The following is a 26,694-nucleotide window of genomic DNA, read 5'->3' as shown; positions in this document are numbered from 1 at the left end:
CCGCCACCGCCGCCGCCGCGACGACGACGAGCACGTAGAGCACAACAGTATCGCTACAGTTCGCCGTTCAGTCTTTACCATTCAGTCGCGTCACGTTAGTCGCACGCACAACACGCACCGTGTTCGTCCGCTCTCCCGCTCGCCGTCATATCGTCGCTGCGTTACACTCCGCGTATCGCTGTCACACTCCCGAGTATCGCTGCCCGTCGACCCGCGACATCGATCGCCGTCGCCGCCGTTCGTCTCGTATTACACCGCACGCCGATATTATCCACAAGTTTTCCGACATGGGCCGAAGCCTTGCACTGTGGACGAAGACGTTGAGCTTTCCGTCCCGGAACTCGCCCAACAAATCGTCCAAGCACAGCATCACCACGTCCATCAACACGTCGTCGTGCACGATTTTCGCGCCGGCCACGACGCCCACCAAAGACAACATCACTCCCGCGTCCACGCCAGACGTAAGTCGTCCACAGTTTTCATTAAAAAATTTATTTTCCGGTAGAATTTCTCAAAAAATAATTTTCAACCCTTCCCACCTACCCCCAAAAAAATTCTGACCATCTCCTCGATATCGTTAAAAAATTCGTCTGACGTTAAATCTTAAGGTAATTAAGGTACTACTGATTAATTATTTATTCAAAAATTTAATAGGAAAATGCACCGGGAGGTACTTACCAATCGTTTTTTCATTATTCATTCGTCGTTTTTTTAAACTTTATACGTGCCGATTGGAATTTACGACAAAACCGCAGTCCGCATTTATATTAATTTTTATCGTTATATAATAGCTACCGGGTGGTAATCGTTTCCGTATCTGCATTAATACAGGCAATATTGTCCACTGTAAAATATTACGTGATTCCGTAATTCGCTGAGAAAAAAAAATTTTTAAGTGATTATAAGAATACATTTTTTGATTTTTTTGCGCAATTAGGAAATCACAAGACGTTTTTTTTCTAGTAATACACTAATACCGTAATAATCTAATGTTTGATATAAATTCACACGTGTATTCGAGGGGTAAGACTATCGAAGCCTAAAGGTAAATAGGTACAATATAGTCTTGTAAATCATAATAATATATTTTATCGTGATTTGTGGACGTTACTTTGTAGGTATAGTGTACCTAATAATTGTTATTATTAAAATGAATTAACCCAGAATATTATATTATATACAATGAAAACAGATAGGCACAGTCTATTATATGATAATTTTTTTTTTTTTTCAAGTGTTTGTTATGCTGTGAGAGGTGCAGAGGTTTGATAAGTTTTCGAAGGTCTGTGTGTTGTGAATTCTGTGTAGTCTGTGTGCATGTATATTGTACGTGTGCAAGATTCGGTCAAAGAGTAAATGTGTGTATAGTGAATATATGCATAAAAAGCGTAGGAGTTGGTAAAATAAATAATTTGAAGAATATGAACCGAATAAGTTTAGTATAGAAATACGTTTTGTCATCAGTCTTGTACGGATATTGTCGTCGTCGTCGTTCGTGTTAAACGATGATTGCGTAATATTTTGAACAGACCGTTGCAGACAAAATCTAACATCCGGACGGACATCCGGTCATCCGGACGAGATGTTTATTAACAATATAATAGGTCTGGGAGAGACAAACAATCTCAAATCCCAATATCATATCGCTGTTTAAGCATATTATATAACCCGGCGTAAAGGTCTCTCGGGGGACTGGTTTGAAAAATCCATTGCGTAGTAATGCAATCGTAAATTGCTTAGTACATATTTTTATATTTTATTTAATCGTAATATTCGCGTAAAACCGTATTAGCACAACAATAGAAGTTATATTATTCCGTATACGGTTTTGAACAAACACGGCGTTGTGGGCCAACGAAAACGTACCAAAAAAGTATCGAATAGTGTAAATAATAACAACCATAATAAAAGTTCGAGTTTCGTAATAATAACGGTTACCCGGTATATAACATGTGTATTGTGTGTAATATATTATTATACCAAACGCTGTACAGCCTACAAGACGACGATAATAATTATTATATTATTGTCCGTCGAAACATTACCATACAATTGTCGACCCTCGACCGTGTCGTTTTGGAACTACACATATATATTATGTAAGTAATAAATTACGATTTATAAACAGCGGAGAGGCATTTCTGGTGGCAAATGGATAGCGAGCTATCATCGTCCGCAGTAATGTAAGAAATGATTTTAAAAAAATAAATAAATAACCGTTGGCCCGCTTACCGTAACCTATTACCTGCCTATAGGTACATTATTATCATAATATTGTATAATAGCTACAGGACGACTTTACCTACCATTTCGCCAGTTCGACCGTTCGCCGTTGCATAATAATTGTTTACATTCGGGCGTTACGCGAAGTTGTTCGAAAACACTTTTTCGATCGTCGAAACGCGTTAGTTTCCCACTGCCGCCCACCCGATTCGAATTTCTCACACATTATAAACATTTCGATCGAAGAACGACGACGACCCACCCACCCAATAAGGCAACGACGACCACAACGACAACCCGTTGCACTGTTTTTACACGACTACATAAGTTGTCTTATTTGCATTTTAAACGCAAGACCTATCTGCGGGGGGTGCCCAGGGGCTGATACTTGGTTTTCCCCCCTCCCCCCATCAATGGAAATGTAAAAACTGCATTCCTGCGTAGTTATTATCCCTGCTTGAACGTCATTCTCATATTTGCCGCATTGGTGTACAGCAGTTAATAATAATTTTATAATATCAGTTATGTCACCGTATCGATTAATTACGTGGGTAGATACAAAATATCATAATATTATGTCATTAGATGTATGAAAAAAAATGATAAAAAGTCACCTTTTTTGTTGTTGCCTGACATAGTTTATTAGTTTGAACATTTAATAATCACGTGATGTGTCGTCACTTATAGTATGATGAGACTGAACCAACACCAATCTGTATTTATTCCAATCTCTTATTTATTTTTATGAATTAAACAAAAAATTCGATAGTTCTCGGTAATTTTTGGAATCTTCAACACAAGTATTTTATTTTTAATGCTTGATAAACATTTTTTGACATTTTATCTTTGTTAATCCGCGGGTCCCATCAATGTACAGATAGGGGTAAAAACGAGGGATATGCGTCCTCTACACGGGTAGGTATATTTATAGTTCAGTGTATTGGACCTGTCTGGACAAGTATAACCCGTAGACGTCGATCGTTGTCTATCCAATGATGCCTACCCGATTCGTTCTATATGAGTAGGTGTATTTTAATATCATAATATACGCGTTGAGACAAAAAAGACCAACCCATCTGATTGTGACTTCCGACCGAATTTCGTACACCGTCGTCGTCCTTGTCTCTGCTGGCGATGCCTGTTGTACATTATTATCATATTATATTTTATATACACGCGTACTATACATTCATATTAAATTCTCGTCTCACGTTGTAATCATAATAATAATAATCGTATGGATTTCCTATGCGAGACACGCGCGCAGCGCCGGTCACCACACGGCCGCAACAGGTGGTGTAAACTATTAGTTTCCGTCTGGAGAGTCACGAATAGAGGAACCGTCGCAAATGCAGTGATGTCCCGACCTACAACTCCTATGGCTTTGGCTCGTACCCGCGGCTGTAAGAATATAATTTAAATATAACATATTATACCTGTATCGGATCGGATCGCCGGCTTCGAAATTAAATACCGGCGAATAGGTCGAGTGTGTACGGGTTAGTATTAAAACAAAAAAAACCCTATTAAGGGGTCGAGCGCTCGTTCTTTTCGTCCACTCACCGGATGTCCGGTAATGATTTTCACCCTAAGCCCCCACCGGTTGCTATAATAGGTATCGCGCAGTAATATCGTAACGATTGCTGCAATTATTACAGGACGGACACCGCGAAGAAATGGATTCATATAGTTTATGCCTATACAATATAACGACGACTCATTAAGCGCCATTCGCAGAGTGCATTATTGTACGACAATCTCGCGGAGTGTAATTATATAGTCCTATACGGCCAACGGGTGTTTTGGCATTTGCTGTACCTCGTCGAAAACAAGAGATAGTACAATATTATAAATTATAAATAAATATACGATATTATTATGTTACCGGCTGTTATGTATTATCGCAGACTCGCTTGCACGCATAACCAACCGGTTGCCGCTGTCCCGTCACAATAATATTATGTTATTATTATTATTATATTCGTCTTCGCGTTTATTGTGTTCCATTTCTCCTGCGCAAATGGAAAAAAAATAAAAATAATAATCCTTATGCAATTTTAACGGCGACCTATTAATTCGAAAGTAATTACACACACACACACACGTGTTGCGGCGGTGTGATCGCCTCGCCGCCGCCGTCCGTCTGACGGTGTGGGTGATTCGTTATATTCGATTCTGACGATTCTGTGTATAAATATAATATAGGGTACAAAAATATAATAATTAAACGCACAAAAACACACGCCGCGGGTACCATAATATATATATATATATTGCCTATAATTATGAACCCGATGTTGGGTATCTACCCGTATTATGCGGTTTTGATTGAAACAATAACGAAAATCCAAAAACAACGCATCGTTTGCGATGTAGGTTAATTTGCACGTACCTAAGTAATAATATAAAACCATCGCTAGCATGTGGCCGACTGTAACGATCGTATTAATATAATATTATTATGTACGTTATACACCTTACTTAATTATTGCGTTAACTGTAACGGATGGGGTCCGAAAGGGAATTGTTTACCAACAGAGATGAATTAAAAAATAATTAAACAGCTTATGTTTGGCAATCATTTTGGTTAGGTACCCATTGTCCGATCGGAACTCGTACGCACAGACGCCGAACCTATGCAATTGTAAAGATTAATTGGTGCATTATTTTTATAGGTATTTTTAATTAAATAATAATGTTTTATGTCCTTGACACGCCAAATTACACTGGCTACATATGATAGTTTAGTTATAGCGATACTGTTATTGTATTGATATACTATTGTACCTAATAAGTATAGAAAACTGACAACAATAAACATGAATATTTTGTGTATTGATGAAAAAAAATGTAAATTAGAATAATTTCAGAATTCTTAAGGCAGATCGAACGACCATTATATTTTGATATTTTCAACGGTAGAGGAAAATTAATTATTCAGATGATATAAAGATCTATTGATATTTAAAATAATATTCATAGTAAGTGGTACCTAATATTATATATGTAAATGCAACCAAAGTTCTTAGATCATTTGATATATTTTTAAACGTATTCATAAAAATAAGAAAATATTTGTCAAACTTCTATTGCGTCATTGTTATTCGTTAACAATATTATTTGATGAATGAGTTATACATTACACGTGAAGAATATTTTGTATAGTCCTTTATTTTTCTCGTAATCCGAAACCGGCAGGAAAATGGAACAAGCCGAACGTGACCCCGACTAAGGGAGGATTCACTTAATCACGATTCGAAATCATCTGTCACAGACCCAACGCATATGTGTGGGGGGAAAAATAATATGACCCTATTCGGCCGGGCACACAGACATTCCTAAACGGACATCTGTTCGGATGTATTTATTCTGAACTAAATAATTCATAATATATAATTGTATTTGTGTGTATATTGTGTGAGTGTGTGACTCGAATGTTATCGGGAGGTCAGATACATAGTTTGTTAAGCATATTTTTCAAAAATAAGTTATGCAACTATATTCTTATTTCTCAAAAGGAAAATTCGATACGTTTGTCATAGGAATGTTTTGGGGCTGTCAAAATACCTCTGTTCTATTGCCGGGTGACTAATGATCTCCTTGAATCGTATTCGTACAATAGTAACGCTCTCAACATCGGGAACAATAAATACCCAGCTATAATAATATGTTCCTATCGTGTAAATGTCTTCAACATTAAACCCAAGTACCTACACTGCCATAGTTTTAAATCGATTTAAAAAAAAAACAACAACAACATTAACAAGACTTGGTAGGTACATTATAAATTACAACTGCCGCTGAAATTAAAATATATCGAGTACCAGCTATTGAGTTTTTCAGTGAAGATACCTTGATTGTGACACCCTGAGTTTATGGAGAGCGACTTTTGTAGAGGTTAGACTTAAAACTTAAAAGTATAGTTTTGATGAATCCAGGTCGAAAAGTCCATTTTGAAAAAATTTGGACAAATAGAACAGATTCATTTTTTTATTGTTGGACAATAAGTCCGAAAATATTAAAAATTATTATTAAAATCGTAGTTCCATACACGAATTTAAATAAAAATAGAAATATCGATGACTACAACAGTATAATAATAATTAAAAATAATTCAATACAAACACGTTTTGAAAAATAGTCAATACATACATTCAATATCAAATACGTTTTCTTAAACGGTTTTATGCCTATGCGATGATAATCACCAGATAGATATATTTACTATATTACATAGGTACCCATACTTACTCAACCATAGTGGATTTTCCTTGTATTTTTGCTAAGGTCGCCCCACACTATATGCATGTTTCGCGTTTCGTGTTTTTCGTTTAGTAATGTTTCGTACTATTGGTAGTTAGGTGGTAAGTTGGTATTCAGCTCCTATTAATTACATTCATTAGTAATTGCATGTAATTATAGATAAAAATCGAACAGAATATTTTATATTTTCGGACTTTTTGTTCAACTTTTCTCGAAATGGACTTTTCGACCGATTACCAGTCTTGAAGTCTTGACAATTATTGCTCGGACTCGGCCAGTTCTCCAAGAATAATATTGTATAAAATGCATACACAATCACACTTAGTCTACCGAACAGTTTTGAACCCGCCAGCCCGCAGGAGGTCCACGTGGAGGAGCAGGTGCGTGTTTCAGCAACCGTAACTTCTCGTATAAAATACCTATATAATGATGATTTGACCAGAACTACGGGCCTCCCTTAAACTTCACCAAGCGTATATCCTTTGGCTCGAAACGCCTTTCATTATTATATTATTTTTGTGGCAGTAGGTGTACGCGAGCAATAGGAATCACACCTGGTTTAGTTTATCTTCTTGGTGCTCGCTGTTCCTTGACGGGACGTTAAAAAATAACATTAAGTCATTATGCACCGCAGGGCACTGTGTATGGTATCGATTTTATACAACGTGCGCGTATTAATAATAGACTGGTCGAATTTTACATTAATTGAGTGGAATATTAGGCGGCTGACCCCCATACGGTCTTTAATATTTCAATGTTCGCTGTGCATTTTGAAATAGGTAGATAAGTGCCTAACAATATGGGTACAAATTCTGGAGGAAAAAAACCTCGTAGACAAATATCGTTGTCAAACCCCGCTTGAACCAGTAAAACAGTAATATTGTCACATAATTTCGTACGGATTTGAGAGTCACGACGAGTTTAACAACCAGGTACAATGTGCGTAGGCACCCACCTTAGTGGTGCCTGTGGTGGAAAGTGTAATGTAGAAAAAAATCATTTACGAATAACATTGTAGAGGAATACATTATACCAGAAGCTGCCCGATGTTTACCAGTCGGAGGCTCAGAGTAATTCAATCACTACACCATGAGAACTAGAACTAACTCGAGATGTACCCGTCGTATCCAGTATTAAACAGTTTAATCGATTTCTGCGGTTTCTTTCCCTATGGTCGTCACTCGACCATAAACGAAGTCTTATAATTAGATACCTGCCTACTTACACTCGACAGTATTGTTGTACGTATTGTAAAACGTTTTTCCACTAGATTTTTTTTTTTTGAAAATAGATTGCTTCTTTAGATCCGTACTTATTTAATTCTCATACGAAAAAATTAATTTTTATCGGTCGTATGAACCAACAATGCACGGGCGATAGACACATGTTCAGTTTACGTATCTTTTTTAAAACCCGACTGTGAAAGAGAATACGTCGACTGATCCCAATTATTTGAGATATTACACACAATAGGTACCTACACTACAGAACACATGGAGAACGATATAATTTCCAACCTATTGTAAAACCTATATAAGTGTACACAATTGTTCTTAAGACCTTAAACACGTTGAATTGCCCCGTATTAGGTATTTGGTTGCACATTGCGGCATATATTTTTAATTTTTACAAAAGATAATGTAACGACACATTTAAATTAATTGCAGATTTGAAATAATATAATACGAGTACAGTATTTTGTTCTTTTGTTGTTTAATAATCAAATATGATATACATTATATAAGACATGCAGAGGTTAGGCAGATGTTTTCGAGTTAAACCTATTTTGTAAATATTCACTTCTCACAAATTTAATGATAGTGAGCGGACATATTACAATGATTTAATAAACCCATTGGATTTGTGTGGGAAGCATAACCTTTTAATGTGTATAAGCACCGTTTATTTATGGTTTCAATCATTAAATACAACAATATTCTACGAATTGTTATGCTATTGGAACTAATTCAAGAGAGACTGACGATGAAGCAACTTACCAATCATCGCATCTTAAATTGTATAATACCTTAAATTATAAGTTTTATATGCATATTATTATGATGAACAATAATAAATAAATTGTCTATTGTTGATCTCAACTGTAAAATTTAAAATTTTAGTATTTTACTTTTACATTCTTAAAAATTAAGTCATCCTTAAATTATTACAATGTTAGCTTTCTATTTTGTATATTTTTGAGTCTTACACAAAAATTATTTAACCTTTTAAAAAACTTTTTAGTTCCGTTGAATTAGCTTTATTCACAATATTTCAACACTTTCAGATTTAATCGTAATAGAATGTCTTCAACATCATATTGAATTTATTTTTGTCATTTTGCTTAATTAAAAATAATAAATGTTATGTTTCAGGTCTCTGATTGTGAAAAAGACAAGGATATAATGGGATCTGTTGTCTATTGCATTCACCACAAAGAAGGTTGTAAATGGAGTGATCAATTGAGGCGTCTAAAAGTAAGTACTCAATATAATGTTATTATTCAGCTATTATGACTAGGAAAGGTTAATAAATAAAAAGATATTGAATTTTCTTTTTCTTTGGAAAGATTTTATTTTAACAAGTCAAAATATTAACATTATAATATCAACAGGGACATTTGCAAACATGTAAATATGATGCGTTGCCTTGCACAAACCACTGTGGAGCTCAAATAGCCAGGATTTTAATGGATGATCATGTGAGATACACATGTATTGAACGTGTCATCAAGTGTGAATACTGTAATGGTGAAATGAAAGGAGAGGCAGCTGGTGAAGAACATAGTAGAACATGTCCAGTGGAGCCAATCCATTGTGAAGCTAAATGTGGTGTAAAAATTCCAAGACGAATGTTGGCCAAACATAAGGTAGACAATTTTAAAATTATAACATTTTGAATGGTTAACTATAAATATACAATTTTTAATCAGGTCACAGAATGTTCAAAAAGATTAGTACCATGTCGTCATTGCGGACGACAATTTGTGGCTGATACTATTAACTCACACACAACATCATGCCCACGTTTCCCTCTAACTTGTCCAAATCGATGTGAAATTGTCACTGTGGCACGTGAAGATTTAGAACATCACATTAAGCACGCATGTCATTCAATGTTAATATCTTGTAGCTTCAAAGATGTTGGTTGTCGATTCAAGGTAATATGTTGTAGGTATTAACTAAGTACCTTTTAACTAACTTTCATATTTTCAACTGTAGAGTTTAAGAGGAAAGCAAATGGACACACACATGGACGAAGCAAGCCAACAACATTTAACATTAATGTGTTCAATGGTAACTAAGCAACAACAACAAATTGTATCCATGAAAAAAGTAATAAATAACTTAGCTGTTAATCAGTCAGGTACTTAACATTTTTTTTAAACAGTATATTAAATTTAAATACCAATTGCTTACAAAGATCTAATTACTTAAAGGTACGCTGATTTGGAAAATCAGCGATGTACTGGAAAAACTTGAAGAGGGTCGTCACAAAGTATGTGGTGATGGTCTAGAACTCATCAGTTCGCCGTTCTACACCAGCCAATTTGGGTACAAGTTGCAAGCATCGGTGTTTTTGAACGGCAACGGATCTGGTGAAAACACACATGTATCTGTTTATATAAAAATACTGCCAGGTGAATTTGATGCTTTACTGAAATGGTCATTTTCACATTCTGTGGCATTCACATTATTTGACCAAAGTGAAAAGGTGTGTAATTGAAAAGTATTGTGTTTACATTTATGAATCTAACCTATTATGAAATATATATTTGCACATTAGGGTTGAATGTACTAAGTATAAATTGCATAAATATAATAGTGATAACCAAAATGTACCTATAATATGATTTAAATATGTTTTAGTTAAAAATAGGACATCAAATGTAATTTACAAAATACCCCATATAAATTTCGATAACATTTTTATAATTTATATAAATATAATTTTCAGTCAAAAATAACAATAACTTTTACAATATTATATATCATTATAAATATATATATAAATTAAAAAAAAAAAAAACATTAATAAGCCAATTTGAATTTGCATTGTAATGTGCAAATATATTATTCTAGTGGTTATGTACAAATGTAAAATACATTATAAATTACTAATATTTTAACTACCTTTGTCATTTTATAGCCATGCAACATAGTTGAGAGTTTTGTGCCTGACCCATCTTGGGAGAATTTTCAACGACCAAGCACGCAGCCGGATAGTCTTGGATTTGGTTTTCCTAAATTTGTGTCACACGAAACCCTATTAAAAAAAAGACAGTTCATTAAAGATGATACAATATTTCTACGCATAAAAGTAGATCCAAGCAAAATAGTAGCAGTTTAAAAATATTTTCAGTTTATAATGTATATTAGTATGATCTCGTAAAATGTATATGAAAATAAGTGTTCATATTTAATTTTTTTTTTTAATGTCTTTTTATAACAATTGGAGATGTACAAAATGTGACTGTTTGTTTGTGTTAATTCTTATACTGGTTGAGTCAATTGATAAACTTCATTTTAATTTTATTTATTCATTTTTTTTCCTTAAAGAATACTAGGTATACCAAATTAATTTTATATTATATTATCTCATAATTACTATATTATACACTATACTATTTTGTTATTCACATTAAACCTATTTAATTTTAAGTATTATGTAATTAAGTGTTTTAAATAAATTATAAACAAACCTACATTATATAAATCTATTCTTAAGGAACTGAAAAACTTGATGTGAATTGTCTCTATTGCCGTCCAGGTGCAACATGTCTATCGAAATAGTATTGTCTGTTTTTCTTAATACTAGTGTTGCTGCAAATAATGGTTTGGCCTTCAGTGAGGCCTCTAAATGATGATCAACCCTTTCATCATCAGATTCAACATGTAAACAGCAGTCATTAGTTTTTTGACGTTTGCAATCAGCTAATCTTTTTTCCATACGCCTTTTTCTTCTTTGATGAGTCCATGTATTTTCATATGCTTGAATGTCAGCTTGGTATAAGACACTTTCATCAATTTTTGATTTTAATATTGAGATTGACAACTAAAAAAAATAATAAAAAGTATTAAAAAATAAATATTATAAATACTATTAATAGTTATTTACCTTAAGACTATCTAAAAGTTCTGATAATTTGGTAAGCGCAGTAGTAGAGTCGTACGATTCTGGAATTTTAAAAGACACTGGTGGTCTAAGCTTCAACTTCTCTTTTTGAAATTCTTTATTAGGCAAAAAATCCTTCAATTTTATATCTGGCTGAAACGTCCAAGCAATCCCCCAACGAGCATTCCGACCTTGATAGAAACCAGCTTCTGCAATTGTGCATGCTCCAATGGCTTTCAGTTCATTTTTTAGAGGGTCTAATGATGCTTTATAACCAACCATTGTCGTATAAATACTAATAAAAAAATACAAAAAGTTATTACATTATATTCTTACATAATACGTTTCTTTTGTAGGTAATATGGAAATTATTGAGGGTAAAATAATTTCCATATCAATATACATAACATACGACAACAAGTATAAAAATGTAAATAATATTTAGTAACGTATTTATTATGAATGGGTCAACAAACTTAAGTTTACAAAATCGAATTGTTTCTTGAATATTGATCAAACTTTTAAAAATATACTCATGACAAATTTTAGGTTTATTTTTTTTTTTACATTTATTTATTTATTTTACATCTCTATTAAGGTCGTATTGTTTTAATTGGGAAAGTATGTTTTAATTAGGGCTCGCATTTCAATGCAAAGTGCATATTTTTTTGGTCGATCTTAGACAATGCTTTCATGAACCCAGTGCTTTAAAAATAAAAATTTTGCATATTTTGACGAAAAATATTTTTTTGGATAATAGAATATCTTTGGTGTTTGATCATATTTAACACTATATTATTTTTCAATACAATGCTCAAAATTTAAAGTAAAATAAGTACTTGTCCAATATGCTATCTTCCGTAATTTAGTAGGTTAGGTAGGTTAGTAGGTATACCTTTATATTATACCTGTTTAGAGAGTGTTTATGAGTCGTGTTGTATTGTGAGTTTGTCAACTATGTGTCATTTATATCAACACATAATTCAAAATGAAGAGATGTGAGAACATTTTATAAACATTCTCAATTATTACCAATCAAACAAACATTTACAAAAATTAAAAACCCAACAATTTGTGGTGTTGAAAAAAGTTCTAAAAAATAGTCAAAAACGTGATTCGGAAGGTAATATTTTGAAAACAATTTATTATCGATGTACAAAAAAAGGGTGCCAAACATTTTACTCCATACGCAAAAACAATAACCTTTTTACATACATGGATAAAAATGGGAAGTGTAACAATAGTGAAAAAAAAAAATAAAAAAAATATATAAATAATAATAAATAAAATATAATGTAATATATATATATACATAATAATATAAATAAAATGGTTTAAATTTGTGCGATATCGTAGAACTTGTTTGGTATTGGGTATTTCAAATAAAGGTAACACAAGCCGAGGTGTTTACGAAAAGATGAAGATCAACTAAGTCGATGGTAGATAAAATATTTGTGGTAGATATCATACACTAAACCATCAAACGTGTGGTAGATAGCATATTGGACGAGTACCTAAAATATGATTACTTGGAGTTTTAGTTTTACATAAATCTCCCATGTATATTTTGGTATGTTTAGAGTGGATGATTAGGCCCCAAAAGGCCGTAACACCATCAATTTTTCAAATTTCAATTTTTTTTAATAAAATAATAATTATCTTATTTATAAATTCCAAATTGTATAAATAAATAATACATGGCATTTTTAAGGTCATTTTTGTTGTAAAATTTATTTTTTAAGGGCATTTATGGCTATTTCTTAGAGCATATTTGTATGGGTTAAGGGCGTTTAAATTTGCCCTAGTTATAATTTAACGCCATGGGCAGGTTTGACTTACAAAGCAGAAGTTGCTAAAATCTGAAATGTTCTGGAACATTTTTTTAGAAATGAACAGTGTTAGAATTAGCACTAGATGGTGTAAATAACACAGATGTGGGTTCCTACAATATATGTTAAAATATCACATAAATATAGGCATCTCGCATCTATAATGGTAATAAAAATGTTTGTTGATTTTTTAATAGAACCTTGACTCTTACGGGTTTAAGTCATAATCTATAGTTTTTGCAAATAATAATTAATGTGAGTATTTTAATGCAAAACTGTACGTTGAGAATACACACATCTATAGTAAAAACTAACATTATTGAATTAGTTAATCAAAATGTATCCAATATATATGGATTATTTTAAATTTTAATAGTCATTGTAAAAGAAATAATTTAATATGGATTAGCTGCACCCTTAGAAAGAATTTCAATTTTTCTCCAATTAATAATTATAAACTATAAATTTAAGTTGTTATATGAAAAATAAATATCTAAGATTAAAAACTAATATAAAACAATATTATGTACAGATATATAAAAATACAAGATAGAAAACTCCCTATTCCTACAATGTAAAAAATATGAAGCCAACAAATTGGCAGAAATTCTCTTATCTAAGAGGTGAATGTTTACAAACTATTACCATAACAATTTATGGAAAGAATTAAGAATTAATTTTTAAGTAATACAGCATTAATCCTTATCCAATTAAATACCCTAAATACACTGTGCATTTAATATAAATCAATATGGTCTTTTACAGCATGTAATTTAAATGCTGGGGCGAATCACTAGTATTTTATATATTTTTATAATTACCTACTAGACTAGCGATCATGGCTATGATTATCAATATCGTTTTAATTGTTCAAAATTATTTTGTATAATTTATGTATACATATTTATTACCTACAAGTATATCACATTTGGTTGATTGTTTGAATATTTTTATCTGTTTATCTATACTTGCATGTTAAAAAATATTTACTTCATTACAACTTAGCACAATATAAAAACATTACATTTATAGTATTTAAAAAAAATAGTAAATGTATGTAAACTTATTATTTAAATAATGCAATTGTTTTTTAAAAATGTATTAGCCAATAGATTTATTTAAATATATATTTATGAATGTAATACTCTCATGATAAATATTGGTACTCAATTAAGGAGATAAGTACTTAATACATAATTTACATAACTGTTTAATAAGTTTAAAGTTTACAATATAAATTTCAGGTTTAAGTTAGTTAAGTTATTAAAACAATAAAATCATGAACTGATTTTTATTATTTAATAGGATAAGTGATAAGTGATAACAATAATATCTTTATCAATGTTATGAAACTGTATGGTGCTAAGATAAGAGAATTTCGGCCGGTTTCAAAATTATTTCCAAGTAGGATAATATCTAGTATTTTTATACATCTCGATATTATTCAATTTATAACTCCATAATCTATCATGTGTTAACAATACATTTAATTTAAAAATGAATAGAGAATTCTTCAAAAAATTAAACCAACTGTAAGTTATAATGTATTTGTCTGATAACAAAGAATCACAAAAAATTTTAATTATATTTCATTATGAGCTATGTTCGATATGATATAATTATGAAATGTGTCTGTTGTTTTTTATTAATTATTCGCAAACACTATTGTGTTTGTGTATATTATCATGACTAAATAAATAGGCATGTCAGTTGGATAACACTGTGCATGACATGTTCTCCAAACTTACAATATTGTTATACATATTTTCCAATTGATATTGTATATTTCTTGTATGAATAACATGCAAAACACAATCTTAAAAATTTTACTTTAGCTGACATCCCTGTTCAATTAGTCAAGTTTATAACTTTAACATAAAATTACTTTATACACTTATTAGGGATGCATTGACATGGAACAATATTCTAGTGTAGCTCTTGACCTAATTTTCAAACATTTCTTTTCTCCGTTTTTAGGGGAATTTTAGAAATAAGTCAGGCATACTTACTTCTAGACCTACGTTCAAAAGATTGCAATGATATTTAATTACCCAAAAATCAATTGTTTTAAAAATAAAAAGAGAAAGAGTATTTGAGAAAAATAATATTAATTTGAATATGATTCCTATCAGATTTCGCTTACGTTGTTACATCATATTCATACAGTGCAGACGTGCAGTTTTGTAGACAGAGAACAATTTTTTAGGGAAATATCCCTTGACTTGTTATGTAAAACTACCCCAAGCAAGTAATAAAATAAAAATCAGTCGAGCCTCATAAAATGTACGAATATTGAATTCTAGTTTGTTAAACTTTTAGGGCACTAGAGATTACATAACTTAGGAATAGAAAATATAAAGTATTTAAAACTCTACACAAAACTAAGATATATCTTAGTCTGTGACAAGGTTCTACACTACTACCTAACAAATATGCAAACTTTAAAGAGTTAAAAATTGAAAACTGAGTACAAATAACAAACATTGATTGTATCATACATTTTTCATGAAAAAAATACATGGGATTAAAAATTGGAAGTTTTCCTAAAAGCTAAACTAGAATTTTGTCAAAATATGTTATATTATTTGATAACTTTAAACAAACAATAATATGGATATAGTAATAATTATTAATCAATAAGAATATTTTTACACTAAACAGATTTCCAAGTAGTCTAAGTAGTCTAATCGAGTACTAATTTCTAGTGTTAGCCAACGATATAATATCGATATCGTGGGTATTTTCTGAATAATTTCGATATCGTTATCTAAAAATAATTATCGAAAATATTGCGATATCGGTTCGAAACAATAAAGTTGACGGATATTCACTTTTATAACTTTTATCTATAATAAATTATAGCATATTGCGATATATTACAAAGAAATAGTTCAACACACTAAACAATTTAATCTAAATTCAATGTCGGTTAACTCAGAGTAAGACCTCGTAATGATTCTATTTTGTTATTAATTAATAATTTTATAATTATACTTGCTGACCCGGCAATGCTTTGCTATTGCTCGATTTAATTACATTTATATATGTTTAGAAATATGTGAAAAGTTTGATAAGAATTATATCAGATTTTTAATTTGATTTAATTTTTTTAGTACAATTTTATATATACGTGTGGAATATATTTGTTTCGTTTTGATGCATGATTTTTATTTTTTTGTCAATCATATTAATTTATCTTAAGCATTAAATATTTCTGGATACAACACTTTAAGTGTCTCGCTTCTAGGGCCAGCACAAATAGATTTTATTTACATGTGACACGTGACAGAGCTAAGTACAATAAACTAAATTATATAAAATGTAACTTGTTGTAATTGTGTAAAAATTTAAATCGATATCGGTATTTTTCCGAAATCGCGATACGATATTAGAAAAATAAATACAATATAATTAAAAATATATTGCTGGCCAACACTACAAATTTCTAATTAGTAAACTAATCGTAATACAATATATAAATAATACAATGTTATTGTTACCTTATCGAATTCTGTAATATTTCACTCTCCTTGATCATCTTTTTAACAAAATCAACTTCTCCACCCATTGTATACATTTCAGAAGTAGCCCCAGTTGCATTATCTGCCTCATCGTCAGATGAATTTAGATTTGAAAAACTATGAAAGGGCGGGTTACACATACAAAAGTCATAATGTTCATCTACTGCTACAGGCAATAATCTTTCCCATTCTGATACTTCCAGAACTACAAACAGAAAAATTGAATTAAGACATTTCACAATACTTCATTACTCTTGTAAATTACCTTGAATTAAATTTTGTAAATTATTTTTTTCTACATTTTTAATAGCATTTTTAATAGCTTCTTTATTGATATCAGTACCGACCATAGACCACTGAAATTGTTTAGCTGCTAATAATGGATAAATACACGATGACCCTGTGCCTGAAAAAAATTAGTTTTATTTTAATTATCAACCACCAAGCGTACTAATATAAAAAATTAAGAACTTAAAATAGGTAAAGTTTATATTAGCAGTTTGCACATAGTATATAATATACTATGCTTAATTAGAAATACGATTTTCAACGAAACAGTCTGTCAAAGTGTCGACCTATTATCTTATAAACATATTGCAATTAATAATTAAAGTAATACGGTATAAATATTCAATTATAAGGCAGTAATATAGAATTAATCTTCATATTTTGATGAAGTCATTGTGAATATAAAATGTAATAATAGGTACATTATGTAAAAGTTTCAAATCTCCAAGCAAAATATTTTTGAAATACTACAAAATAAATACAATCGTTATTTTTTGTTTAAATACAAAATTTTGTCCAAAATTTAACTTTGAATGACTAAATAAAAATTTAATATGCAAATTTTTTGATTCCAGTATGAACTATTTATTACGAACCTTGTGCCTGTATCGTGCACTATAAATAAGTCATTCATTTTTAAAGTACAAGAATAAAAGAAAATTGTAATTTTAAGGTTGAATATACTATTTTGTTTAAATTTAAATTACAAATACTCATAACAAATATTTGTGCAATTACGCTCCACTTTTTTTTTAAAATTCAGTCTTAACAACTAATAAAGAATCTTGTATTCATTTTCGAATCGTAAGTATGAAAAAAAATTTTTGGGGGGGAATTTTTAACGTTATAATTCAAACATTTTTTTGATTTTGTCAAAATTTGAACTTCAAACACTTATATATTATTATAAAGACTTGGTATTGCCAAGATTTTTTAATTGTTACATGAATAACTTATGAGAGATTTTCTATTGAATTTTCAAGGATTTTAAATGAGCATAATTTTATTAATATTTTTAGAAAAAATCAAATATCCTATCTATTATAGGTACTATGTAATATGTATGCATATGTATAGCTCAAAAAGCATAAAAATATTTTGATGTTATGTATAAAAAGGTTGGTGAAAATTTCAATAACTATGGTAATTAGTCTTTAAGTGGCTTTAAAAATAAAATAAGATCAATATTATTGTCAAATACTGATTTTTTTGTAGAGATAGATTACCATTTTCCTAATACATTTGAAAAATACAAACAAATAATTATTATAAGATAAGCAAATTATAATTTACGAGATTCTTACTAATTGTGAATATTGCAAATTGTTGAAACATAGAGAAACACAATAAATTTACCATAATTTAAAATTAAATTTGAAAACATTATTCATACCTATCATTAGATAGAATTTAAATTTTTATTTTTTCACATGTGCAAATGTGCTTATTACAGTGTTAACTCTTATGATACATTATTAAGTGAATTAACCTTAATATTCTTTATACGTACCTATATCGATTCCTTTGATTTTCTTCGTATTGTCATAATTCAGGTTGAACAGATCCTCAATCCACAGTAAATAGTTAAGTCGTAACGGAATAGTGGGTATCAGTCTCCCGACTGGCAAATCCACGTCTAAATCAAAGTCTTTCTTCAACAGTATAGTGGTCAATAATCTGAGGCCATCCTGATTTTTGAAGTCAAAGAAGATTTTGCCATTCAAACCCTGAGCAAAACGAATCGTCGTCAGACAACAGTATAATACCAAATTACAGAAATCAAAAAGGAAAATAACATTAACTGTTAAAAATTCATTGCTTGTCAGAATTTTGAAAAAAAAACTGACAACCTAGGTGTACTTACAACTGACGCATATTTATTGAACTCCGGATACTTTACAGCCAGCTCCTTAAAAGCAGGTGGTTTCCGGTAAATATTTCTCGGATGCATGAACTGGTTGTTAGGCATTGTCGACACACGATATGGCCGGTGGTGGTAAGTCCGCGAGCAAGCGGCGATAGGAATAGTTGAAAAAAAAAATAATATATTATTACAATCGATCAACGAGAGTGTAGCGTCTCTCGTCGTGGTCGCGACAGACGACAGTCAATATTGAATGATAAATAATTTCTACGACGATAACAATAATTATTAACAAAAATAAATCAAATCGCGGGTGAGCTCAAGAAACGGTCGAATCCGATATTATCGACTGTTGACATTAGTCATTAGACGCCCAAAATATAATAATACCTATGATACTAAAATATAATGACGAACTCGCACGCACGAGTTGGTGTGTAAATATTTACGTTTGTGTGTATAACCGTGCTGCGCATGCGTGATGCGTCTGTTATAAATGCGATTTTTTGAAATTGAATATTATTGTTGTCAGAAAAAAAATTCGGAGACTCTATTATTATTATTATTAGTTAAATTCTGAAATTTATGAAAATATATTAAATATTGTTATAATATTCTTGATCCGTATTATTGATATTAAATATTATTGTTATTACATGGAAGCATCATAATCTATATTATGCGCGTTACCAATCGTGTACCGTCGTTAGGCTTTGTGGACTGTGGGACAAGTAACCATGACCCAAGATTTGGAACCTTTCAAATATTATGTGATAACCGATTTTAGACATTTTATCAGACGTATTATTTATTTATTTATTTATTTATTTATTCGTGATTAGCGTTAGCCGCAGACTGTATGATAATAATATCTTTAATTTTCTCTCGTCTAGTCGTCTCCGACCTCCGTGGTCTGTGTACCTAAAAAATTAAAACTGTTAATCTCCAATAAAACTTTCTGTTATAATAATTTATAAGCCTTTGGCTTGGTAAAATGGCGTCTTCACAAGGAAAACACATGCCCAAAGACACTCAGATCATCGTGTCGATTATGAAAGACTTGGGAATTGTTGAATACGATCAACAAGTATTGAATCATCTCTTGGAGTTTAACTACAGTAATTATTAATTCAACGAATCAAATGTGTTGTTTTTCACTGTTACGAATAATATTTATTTTAATTGTTAGGATATACGACACTACTGTTGGACGATGCTAAGACATTTTCAAACTTCGCTAAAAAGAAGAATGTTGATGCCGACGATGTGAAAATTGCAATACAACTGGCGCAAGACGGAATATTTTGTCGACCTCCCCCTCGCGATGTAAGATCAATTTTATTTTGTACGTAGGTTTATTAGATTTTAACATCATACAACTAGAGAATGATGGCAAAAGAATGAACTACTGTTTACAGAAATTAGTATGTTAACTTTATTCAATGATATAAATATATTGTCTTAATTACAACTAAAGCTAAGACTTAAGAGTTTATAACTTACTGTTTTAATTTTTAGGTATTAATGACGGCAAGTCGTGAAGTAAACAAAATACCATTACCTCCAGTAAGGCCTGCAAGTGGACTGCGAATTCCTCACGATCGTTCAAATTTCTTACAAACAAACTACAGGCTTAGGAATGATTTGGTAATAGTATATCCTAAAAATATCCTTTGTTAATTATGTTGTATACTTTTTTCGGTACTTGTGCGTTCTCGCGACTACCTTGATTTCACTTGTGCATTATCGCGACTACCTTGATTTCGAACGCAACATATTTTTAATATGTTTATAATAATACAAAACTACCCAAAGTTAATGTCAATGTATTTATTGATTATATGATAATAATTATAAAATATAATAATAATATGTCAAATTTAAACGTCAACAATTACGAGTAAAATTTATAAAATTTATAAGTCAATTTGTGGTGGCCAATGATTTGCAATACTATTAAGTAAAACTTTAAACTTATCTTCATTATGATAAGTATTCCTCCACATAAACTCTGCCAAGTAAGATTCTAAATGGTGTTGCGCTGTACCTCTATGACGTTTGTTTCTCCATTTCGCCGATCCCCAAAGTCTTTCTATTCCTTGTGTGTGAGCATGTGTACTTGGATCAACGAAATTCTAAGAATGATTCACTGTAAAATGCTCATAGCCATTATCTTGTATTGTGTTATATGCCCGCCAGCAATCAGAGTAAATTATCGTCCCTTTCTCTATGTGTTGATGTATTTTTGACATCAAAGTAGCAGAAGACCAATCAGGAACTTCTACTAAAAATACCTCTTTTGTTTCACGGCATATTCCGCCGAAAATCCATTGCTGGGGAAGTGCTCTTCCACAATTATTTTTACGTTTAGTGAACAAACTTTCGTCAATTTCCACTATTTTTCCCTTTCCTCCAATTTTTTTATTTTCTCTTTCTCTCAAAGTTATAACACATACTTCCCATAAATAATTATTCCAATAATTTACCGTATTACTGCTAACTGTTTTTCACAAAATTTCACTGAAGTCATAAGTCATTTCCTCTGTCCAACAAAACATGAAACCTAAAGCTTGCAAAAATGATATGCGACTATTCACAAACCAATTGGCAACACACATGTTAACTTTTTGCTGACAACTTTTCACATTGCACTTCTAAAATACTTTTTCCCAAAATAGAGTTTCAGTTTGTGACCGTTCGCACAGATTCGTTGATGTGGTAAAATGCCTTTTTCTTGAAAAAAAGCTACAGCATCTCTTTCTGTAGTTGGTAAGTTCCACAGATCCATTGCCAAATAATTGAAATGTACAACAAGTTATTACTACTACCAGCGTGACAGCGTGGTTTTAACTAAATGTCCTAAAAGTTACCCAGCTAGTCTATAAAAATTGGGATAAGTGCAATTGTAACGACACTGGAAAAAATAGAATCGCATATAAAACGGCCTCGCAATAACCCATAATATGAGGTAGTCGCGATGATGCATATGTGGCGCGCGGTAGGCGCAATGACGCACAAGTACCCATTTTTCAAACTCATTAATTAGTAATTTGCTAGTAGGCTGTTTAATTTACCAAGTTACAATTTCTTTTACAATACATATCTTAGTTCACTGGCAAAAAGTATTGTGATGGGTATTGTGGTTTTAACCTTAGAATTTCTAACACAATCCTACTAATACATTATTTCTATTAGAGGAGATCAGTTATTAATTTAAAGCTGTAGAGTGATAGTATACATTTGTAATACCATTGATTTTAATAGTATTTATGATCAATAATAGTACTGATTAACCTGCTTCTTGTGCACTATGGACGGTCAATAGAATATTTTTTTAATTTTAATTAATATTTGTATTATGTTTATGTTTATGTGCAGTATTCTGGAGGAAATATGCGTAAGGACACTAAAACAACAGCTGCAGAAATGTTGGAGGCATCTAGAAAATTAGAAATTGAAGATAATCCCTTCCCATCATGTAATTAATTTTGATTTAATTATTTAATTTTGGTTCTTCTGAATTGCATACTATGTATTAAAGTTATACATCACGTTGAAAAATAATATGAGCCGGGTAATTTGCAAAATTGTGTTTACATATTTTAATAATAATACGTCATAATAATTACATTTGCTTTCCCCAATATACATCTTCATTATCAAATCTTAAATAGTATCTTAGGAAATGGCTGTTATTTATCTAAAAAAAATTCTTGTTTTATCTATTTATAATAAATTCAATTTTCCAGTAAAATTATAATTTTTGGTACTGTGAATTGAATAAATAAGCTGATGAAATGTAGCAAAATAATCTGTCAGTTCCCAAAAAGCAACAATTTATACTCATTTCCAGGATAGAAAGTACATGTTTTTTGGTTGGTTGATGCTCATCTCTCACCATTTTTGTCCGTTCGGTAACAACTATCAAATATTTGGTAGTTGGCAATAACTTGCTCGCTGTCGGGTGATGAGAAGTGGGAATAGTTCAGTGGTGTCAGTAGGACGCTAGTGCCTTATCTTGTTGAATAACATAAATTGTTTTCTTTAATATATCCTCTACAAATCTGTTTGATGAAAGTTAATGTCAGAAATGTGAATAATCAGAATACATCGTGTAATCTCTATTAGTAGTCATTTATTACAGATGTTAAGGCTATCACAAAAAAATTAATATTAAGATTAAAGATGGCAGGAACATATAACAAGATGTACATAATATACCAACCAAAAAAATCATTTTGAATTGTCATTTATGAACTTAATATCTCTTATGTCACAGACAGTAATGACTAGGGAACGGATTTTATTTTAGTATAAAATCAAAAATATTTAAATATATATTTGTTTATTACTTAATAAATATTTATATATATATTTATAAATGTATATTTAAATATTTAAATTAAAAATAACATTAAATAATTAATAAAAAAATTAAAAATGTATTCTGAATCATCACATTGTCTTCATGTGGGAAACAGTTAGAAACAACATATAGCTTGACATTTTCAAATGTAAAGTGGCAGCGGTTCGGTCTTAACATTGCTTTGTAACGGCTGAATAACCTCTCCACATTAACGGAGGTGACAGGTGCATATTTCATACCCATTATTTCTTTTGGAATGTATTCAATTTCTGAATAATTGTTATTTGGAGTTTTGTTTAATAGTATGTCTCTTATTGACATAACAGTATTAAATCCTGTGTTTTTTTTCCAAGACATTTTTTAATTTTGAATTGGTTAAAAGTTAAAACTCCAATTTCTCCAGGAACACGTTCTAATTGCTTTATGGCATTATCAACTATTTCTAAGCTCTCCGTTAGTGGTATTTTAGAAGTTTCTAATTTTGAAATAGTATCAACTAAAAATCCAAAATTAGTCGAAATAAATGGTAAATTGTTTTGCAAATTTTTACTGTCTATGAGCCCAACAGTTTTTTTTATTGCCATTGCAGCATCGGGATCTAAATTTAAGACAATGTTTCTAATCTTTTCAAAGTTATTTGAATAATATACAGCTGATAACCACGTACCCCATCGAGTTATAATAGTTATAATCGGGAAGTAGAGTCAAATGCGGGTACATATCTTTAAATGTTTGTACACGACTTGGCGCTTTTAAAATCATTTTTTTTACGTTGGAAATTAACAAATCAACTTCAGAAAATTGAAATCTAATTGTTTCAGCTATATGATGAAATCATGTACAAGACAATTTAAATGTATCATTCTTGGATAAAATATATCCAACACTTTTCCCGCCTTACACATATATGGCGTGGCGTCCGTTAAAAGTAACAGTACATTATTGTGTATTGACATATAGTTTTGTGGTTGCATTTATCTAATTCTTCACAGCATAATAAAAATGGTGTAGATGGTTCAGTGCTCAATTTTCCTACAGTAACATTTGCAATATATCGACTGTCGGCGTCTGTTGTTTCATCCACTCCAACCCAAATAGGCCCATCTCCAATGATATTTTGAATTTTTGAAATAGTTTCTTCGTAGACCCCACTAACATAATTTTTTTGAAGTGTACTCTCGTTGGGAATTTCATGACCAGTATATTTTTCCATAAAATTTTTAAATGCAACATTTTTCAATTTAAAAAGAGGAATGTCTGAACGTATTAGTGCACGACACAAATCATCATTAAAATCTGACTTACTATTGGTAGATGCGGATGATGTAGAAATAAAATTTTGTTGAAATATAAGCTTTCTGTCTTTATTGCCTCTATGTTTACTGGTATTGATGTGCTGAATAACTTGACCACGTTGGTGGATAGATACTGATTTATCACAAGACTGACAGTATAAAACTTGTCTATCACTCCTAAAAGTATCATTTGGAAATTCTTCCAAATAAATACTAACTTTTGACCTTTTAGTGCGAGCTACTTTGGGCATATTTAAACAGTGAACAATATTATATTATACAAATTACACAAACAGACACAATACGAAAATAACGTGATCGAATAACGCTCATACGAATACTGATCGAAAAGTGAACACATATACTCGTATACTAAAATTACTACGTACTACTTAGATAACTTATCATATCTAAGATAACTAGATAACTAGATTGTTGTTTGATGTCATAGGTGTACAGTACAGAGACCTAATCGTATCGCAAAATACTAAAATAAAAACGGAAATTTTCCAATAATACAAAATACGTATATTTATTTGTAAAATAATTAAAATATACACGAAAATTCTACAATATTACATAATTTATGTATTCATTTGTAAAAAAATTTAATTACTCTAAAATATTTAAAAAAAAAAAAAAATAAATAAATAAAATTAGCATCAGATTACTTGAAATTAAATGAAACGTATACATATATCGAAAACTTTCCGATGCTATTAATACATAAAAATATTTATTTAAGTTAAAATCCATTCCCTAGTAATGACAGATGATTTTGGGTTTGAGTTATGTCCGAACATAATGTCTGCAAAGAAATTCAAACTCGCAAAACAGAAAAAAAATTCAGTTTAGTATAGACTTTTGATATTATTTTTAATTTTTTTTTCATTCACTTATGATTATTAAAATACTCTAGTATAAACACCATACCTTAAACTAATTATTCTAATATTTAAATTAAAATACCATGTTTTCTAATAATTCTTAAATGTTAATTAAATGTATTACTATTTTTCCTTAAATGTTCTCAATAGCATAATCACGAGTATTGTAATGGAGATTTCACTATATTTATAAAATAAAAAATAAACACCCGCATCACCAAAGTGTTTACTTTATACATTTACTTAGGGTAAAATAATAGATTCAACAAATTAAATTATTTGTTTTATTGCATAGTTACATGCAATTCAGATAGATATGTTTTGAACTTAGTAAGTAATTCTTGGCTGAAATCCTAAATTTATACTTCTTAGTTTTTAATATTAACTTTTGTATTTTCAACAGCCAGTCAAATGATGAACAATTCATTGGAGTTTGATTTGCAAGAAATGATTGAAAATCCTCAAAGCAGTCAAGAAAGCATTGGAGAAAATATTAAAGAAGAACTTATGGATGCTCAGGAATATCAAAACCGTTCATATTCTGATATTGCACTCGACGATTCTGTTGAAAAACAACTTAATGATTTGTAATTTATCATGAATAACATTATAAAAATACTATAAAGTAGTATCATTCACTTTTGTTCAATATGTTAAAAACATGTTAAGACTAAGAATATATTTATCGACTGTAAGTGTATTAAGTCAGGATTTGATGCAATATAGCTTATACATACTTAAAAAATATTATCATCTATGTTTTATGAATTTATTACATAATCAATATATAAACTTAATTTTAATTAACTATATATGTATAAGTTATTTTTTTTTATACTTTTGCAATTCTAAACTTAATAATTAATATCCTAATACTGTGATCATTTTTAGTTCTTATGTATTTATAATAGATTTTACTTTATATAATAATTGCCCAATAAATATTTTTTAGTTAAGTTAAATTTGTAAGCATGCAGTTAAAATATTTTTTACAGTGTATCAAAACTATAAACAAGAATATTACAATAAATAAGGTTTTAAGTATT

At 30.5% G+C, this 26,694-nt stretch overlaps 3 protein-coding genes across 4 annotated transcripts; 2 read left to right on the top strand and 1 right to left on the bottom strand.

Moving 5' to 3' along the window:
• The first annotated feature begins 13 nt into the window (after positions 1-13).
• Positions 14-10,878, top strand: LOC111035544 (TNF receptor-associated factor 4). Its single transcript, XM_022317197.1, has 7 exons — positions 14-461; positions 8,859-8,960; positions 9,098-9,352; positions 9,416-9,643; positions 9,705-9,849; positions 9,923-10,197; positions 10,633-10,878. Exons 1-7 carry the CDS (start codon positions 288-290, stop codon positions 10,831-10,833), a joined length of 1,380 nt encoding a protein of 459 aa, XP_022172889.1. The 5' UTR covers positions 14-287; the 3' UTR covers positions 10,834-10,878.
• LOC111035545 (methyltransferase-like protein 16 homolog) lies at positions 10,649-19,653 on the bottom strand. 2 transcript variants are annotated; one of them, XM_022317198.1, is made up of 7 exons: positions 19,101-19,653; positions 18,747-18,963; positions 17,214-17,354; positions 16,928-17,153; positions 11,602-11,893; positions 11,190-11,538; positions 10,649-10,749 (listed from the first exon to the last, which is right to left on the bottom strand). In XM_022317198.1, exons 1-6 carry the CDS (start codon positions 19,203-19,205, stop codon positions 11,191-11,193), a joined length of 1,329 nt encoding a protein of 442 aa, XP_022172890.1. In that variant the 5' UTR covers positions 19,206-19,653; the 3' UTR covers positions 10,649-10,749; position 11,190. The 2 variants fall into 2 exon arrangements, with proteins under 2 accessions (XP_022172890.1, XP_022172892.1); XM_022317200.1 differs by having other exon boundaries at positions 11,186-11,538; positions 19,101-19,205.
• Positions 19,654-19,930: 277 nt separating this feature from the next.
• LOC111035546 (transcription initiation factor TFIID subunit 9-like) lies at positions 19,931-26,458 on the top strand. The gene is made up of 5 exons (XM_022317201.1): positions 19,931-20,218; positions 20,290-20,426; positions 20,619-20,747; positions 22,479-22,578; positions 26,052-26,458. The coding sequence occupies exons 1-5, from the start codon at positions 20,095-20,097 to the stop codon at positions 26,237-26,239; spliced, it is 678 nt and encodes a 225-aa protein (XP_022172893.1). The 5' UTR covers positions 19,931-20,094; the 3' UTR covers positions 26,240-26,458.
• Positions 26,459-26,694: the final 236 nt, after the last annotated feature.

The sequence above is a fragment of the Myzus persicae genome, unplaced genomic scaffold, assembly GCF_001856785.1.
Source record: "Myzus persicae strain clone G006 unplaced genomic scaffold, MPER_G0061.0, whole genome shotgun sequence".
Taxonomy (NCBI): Eukaryota; Metazoa; Arthropoda; class Insecta; order Hemiptera; family Aphididae; genus Myzus; species Myzus persicae.
The sequence above is the reverse complement of the archived record's forward strand: the minus strand, read 5'-3'. Positions and strand labels throughout refer to the sequence as shown.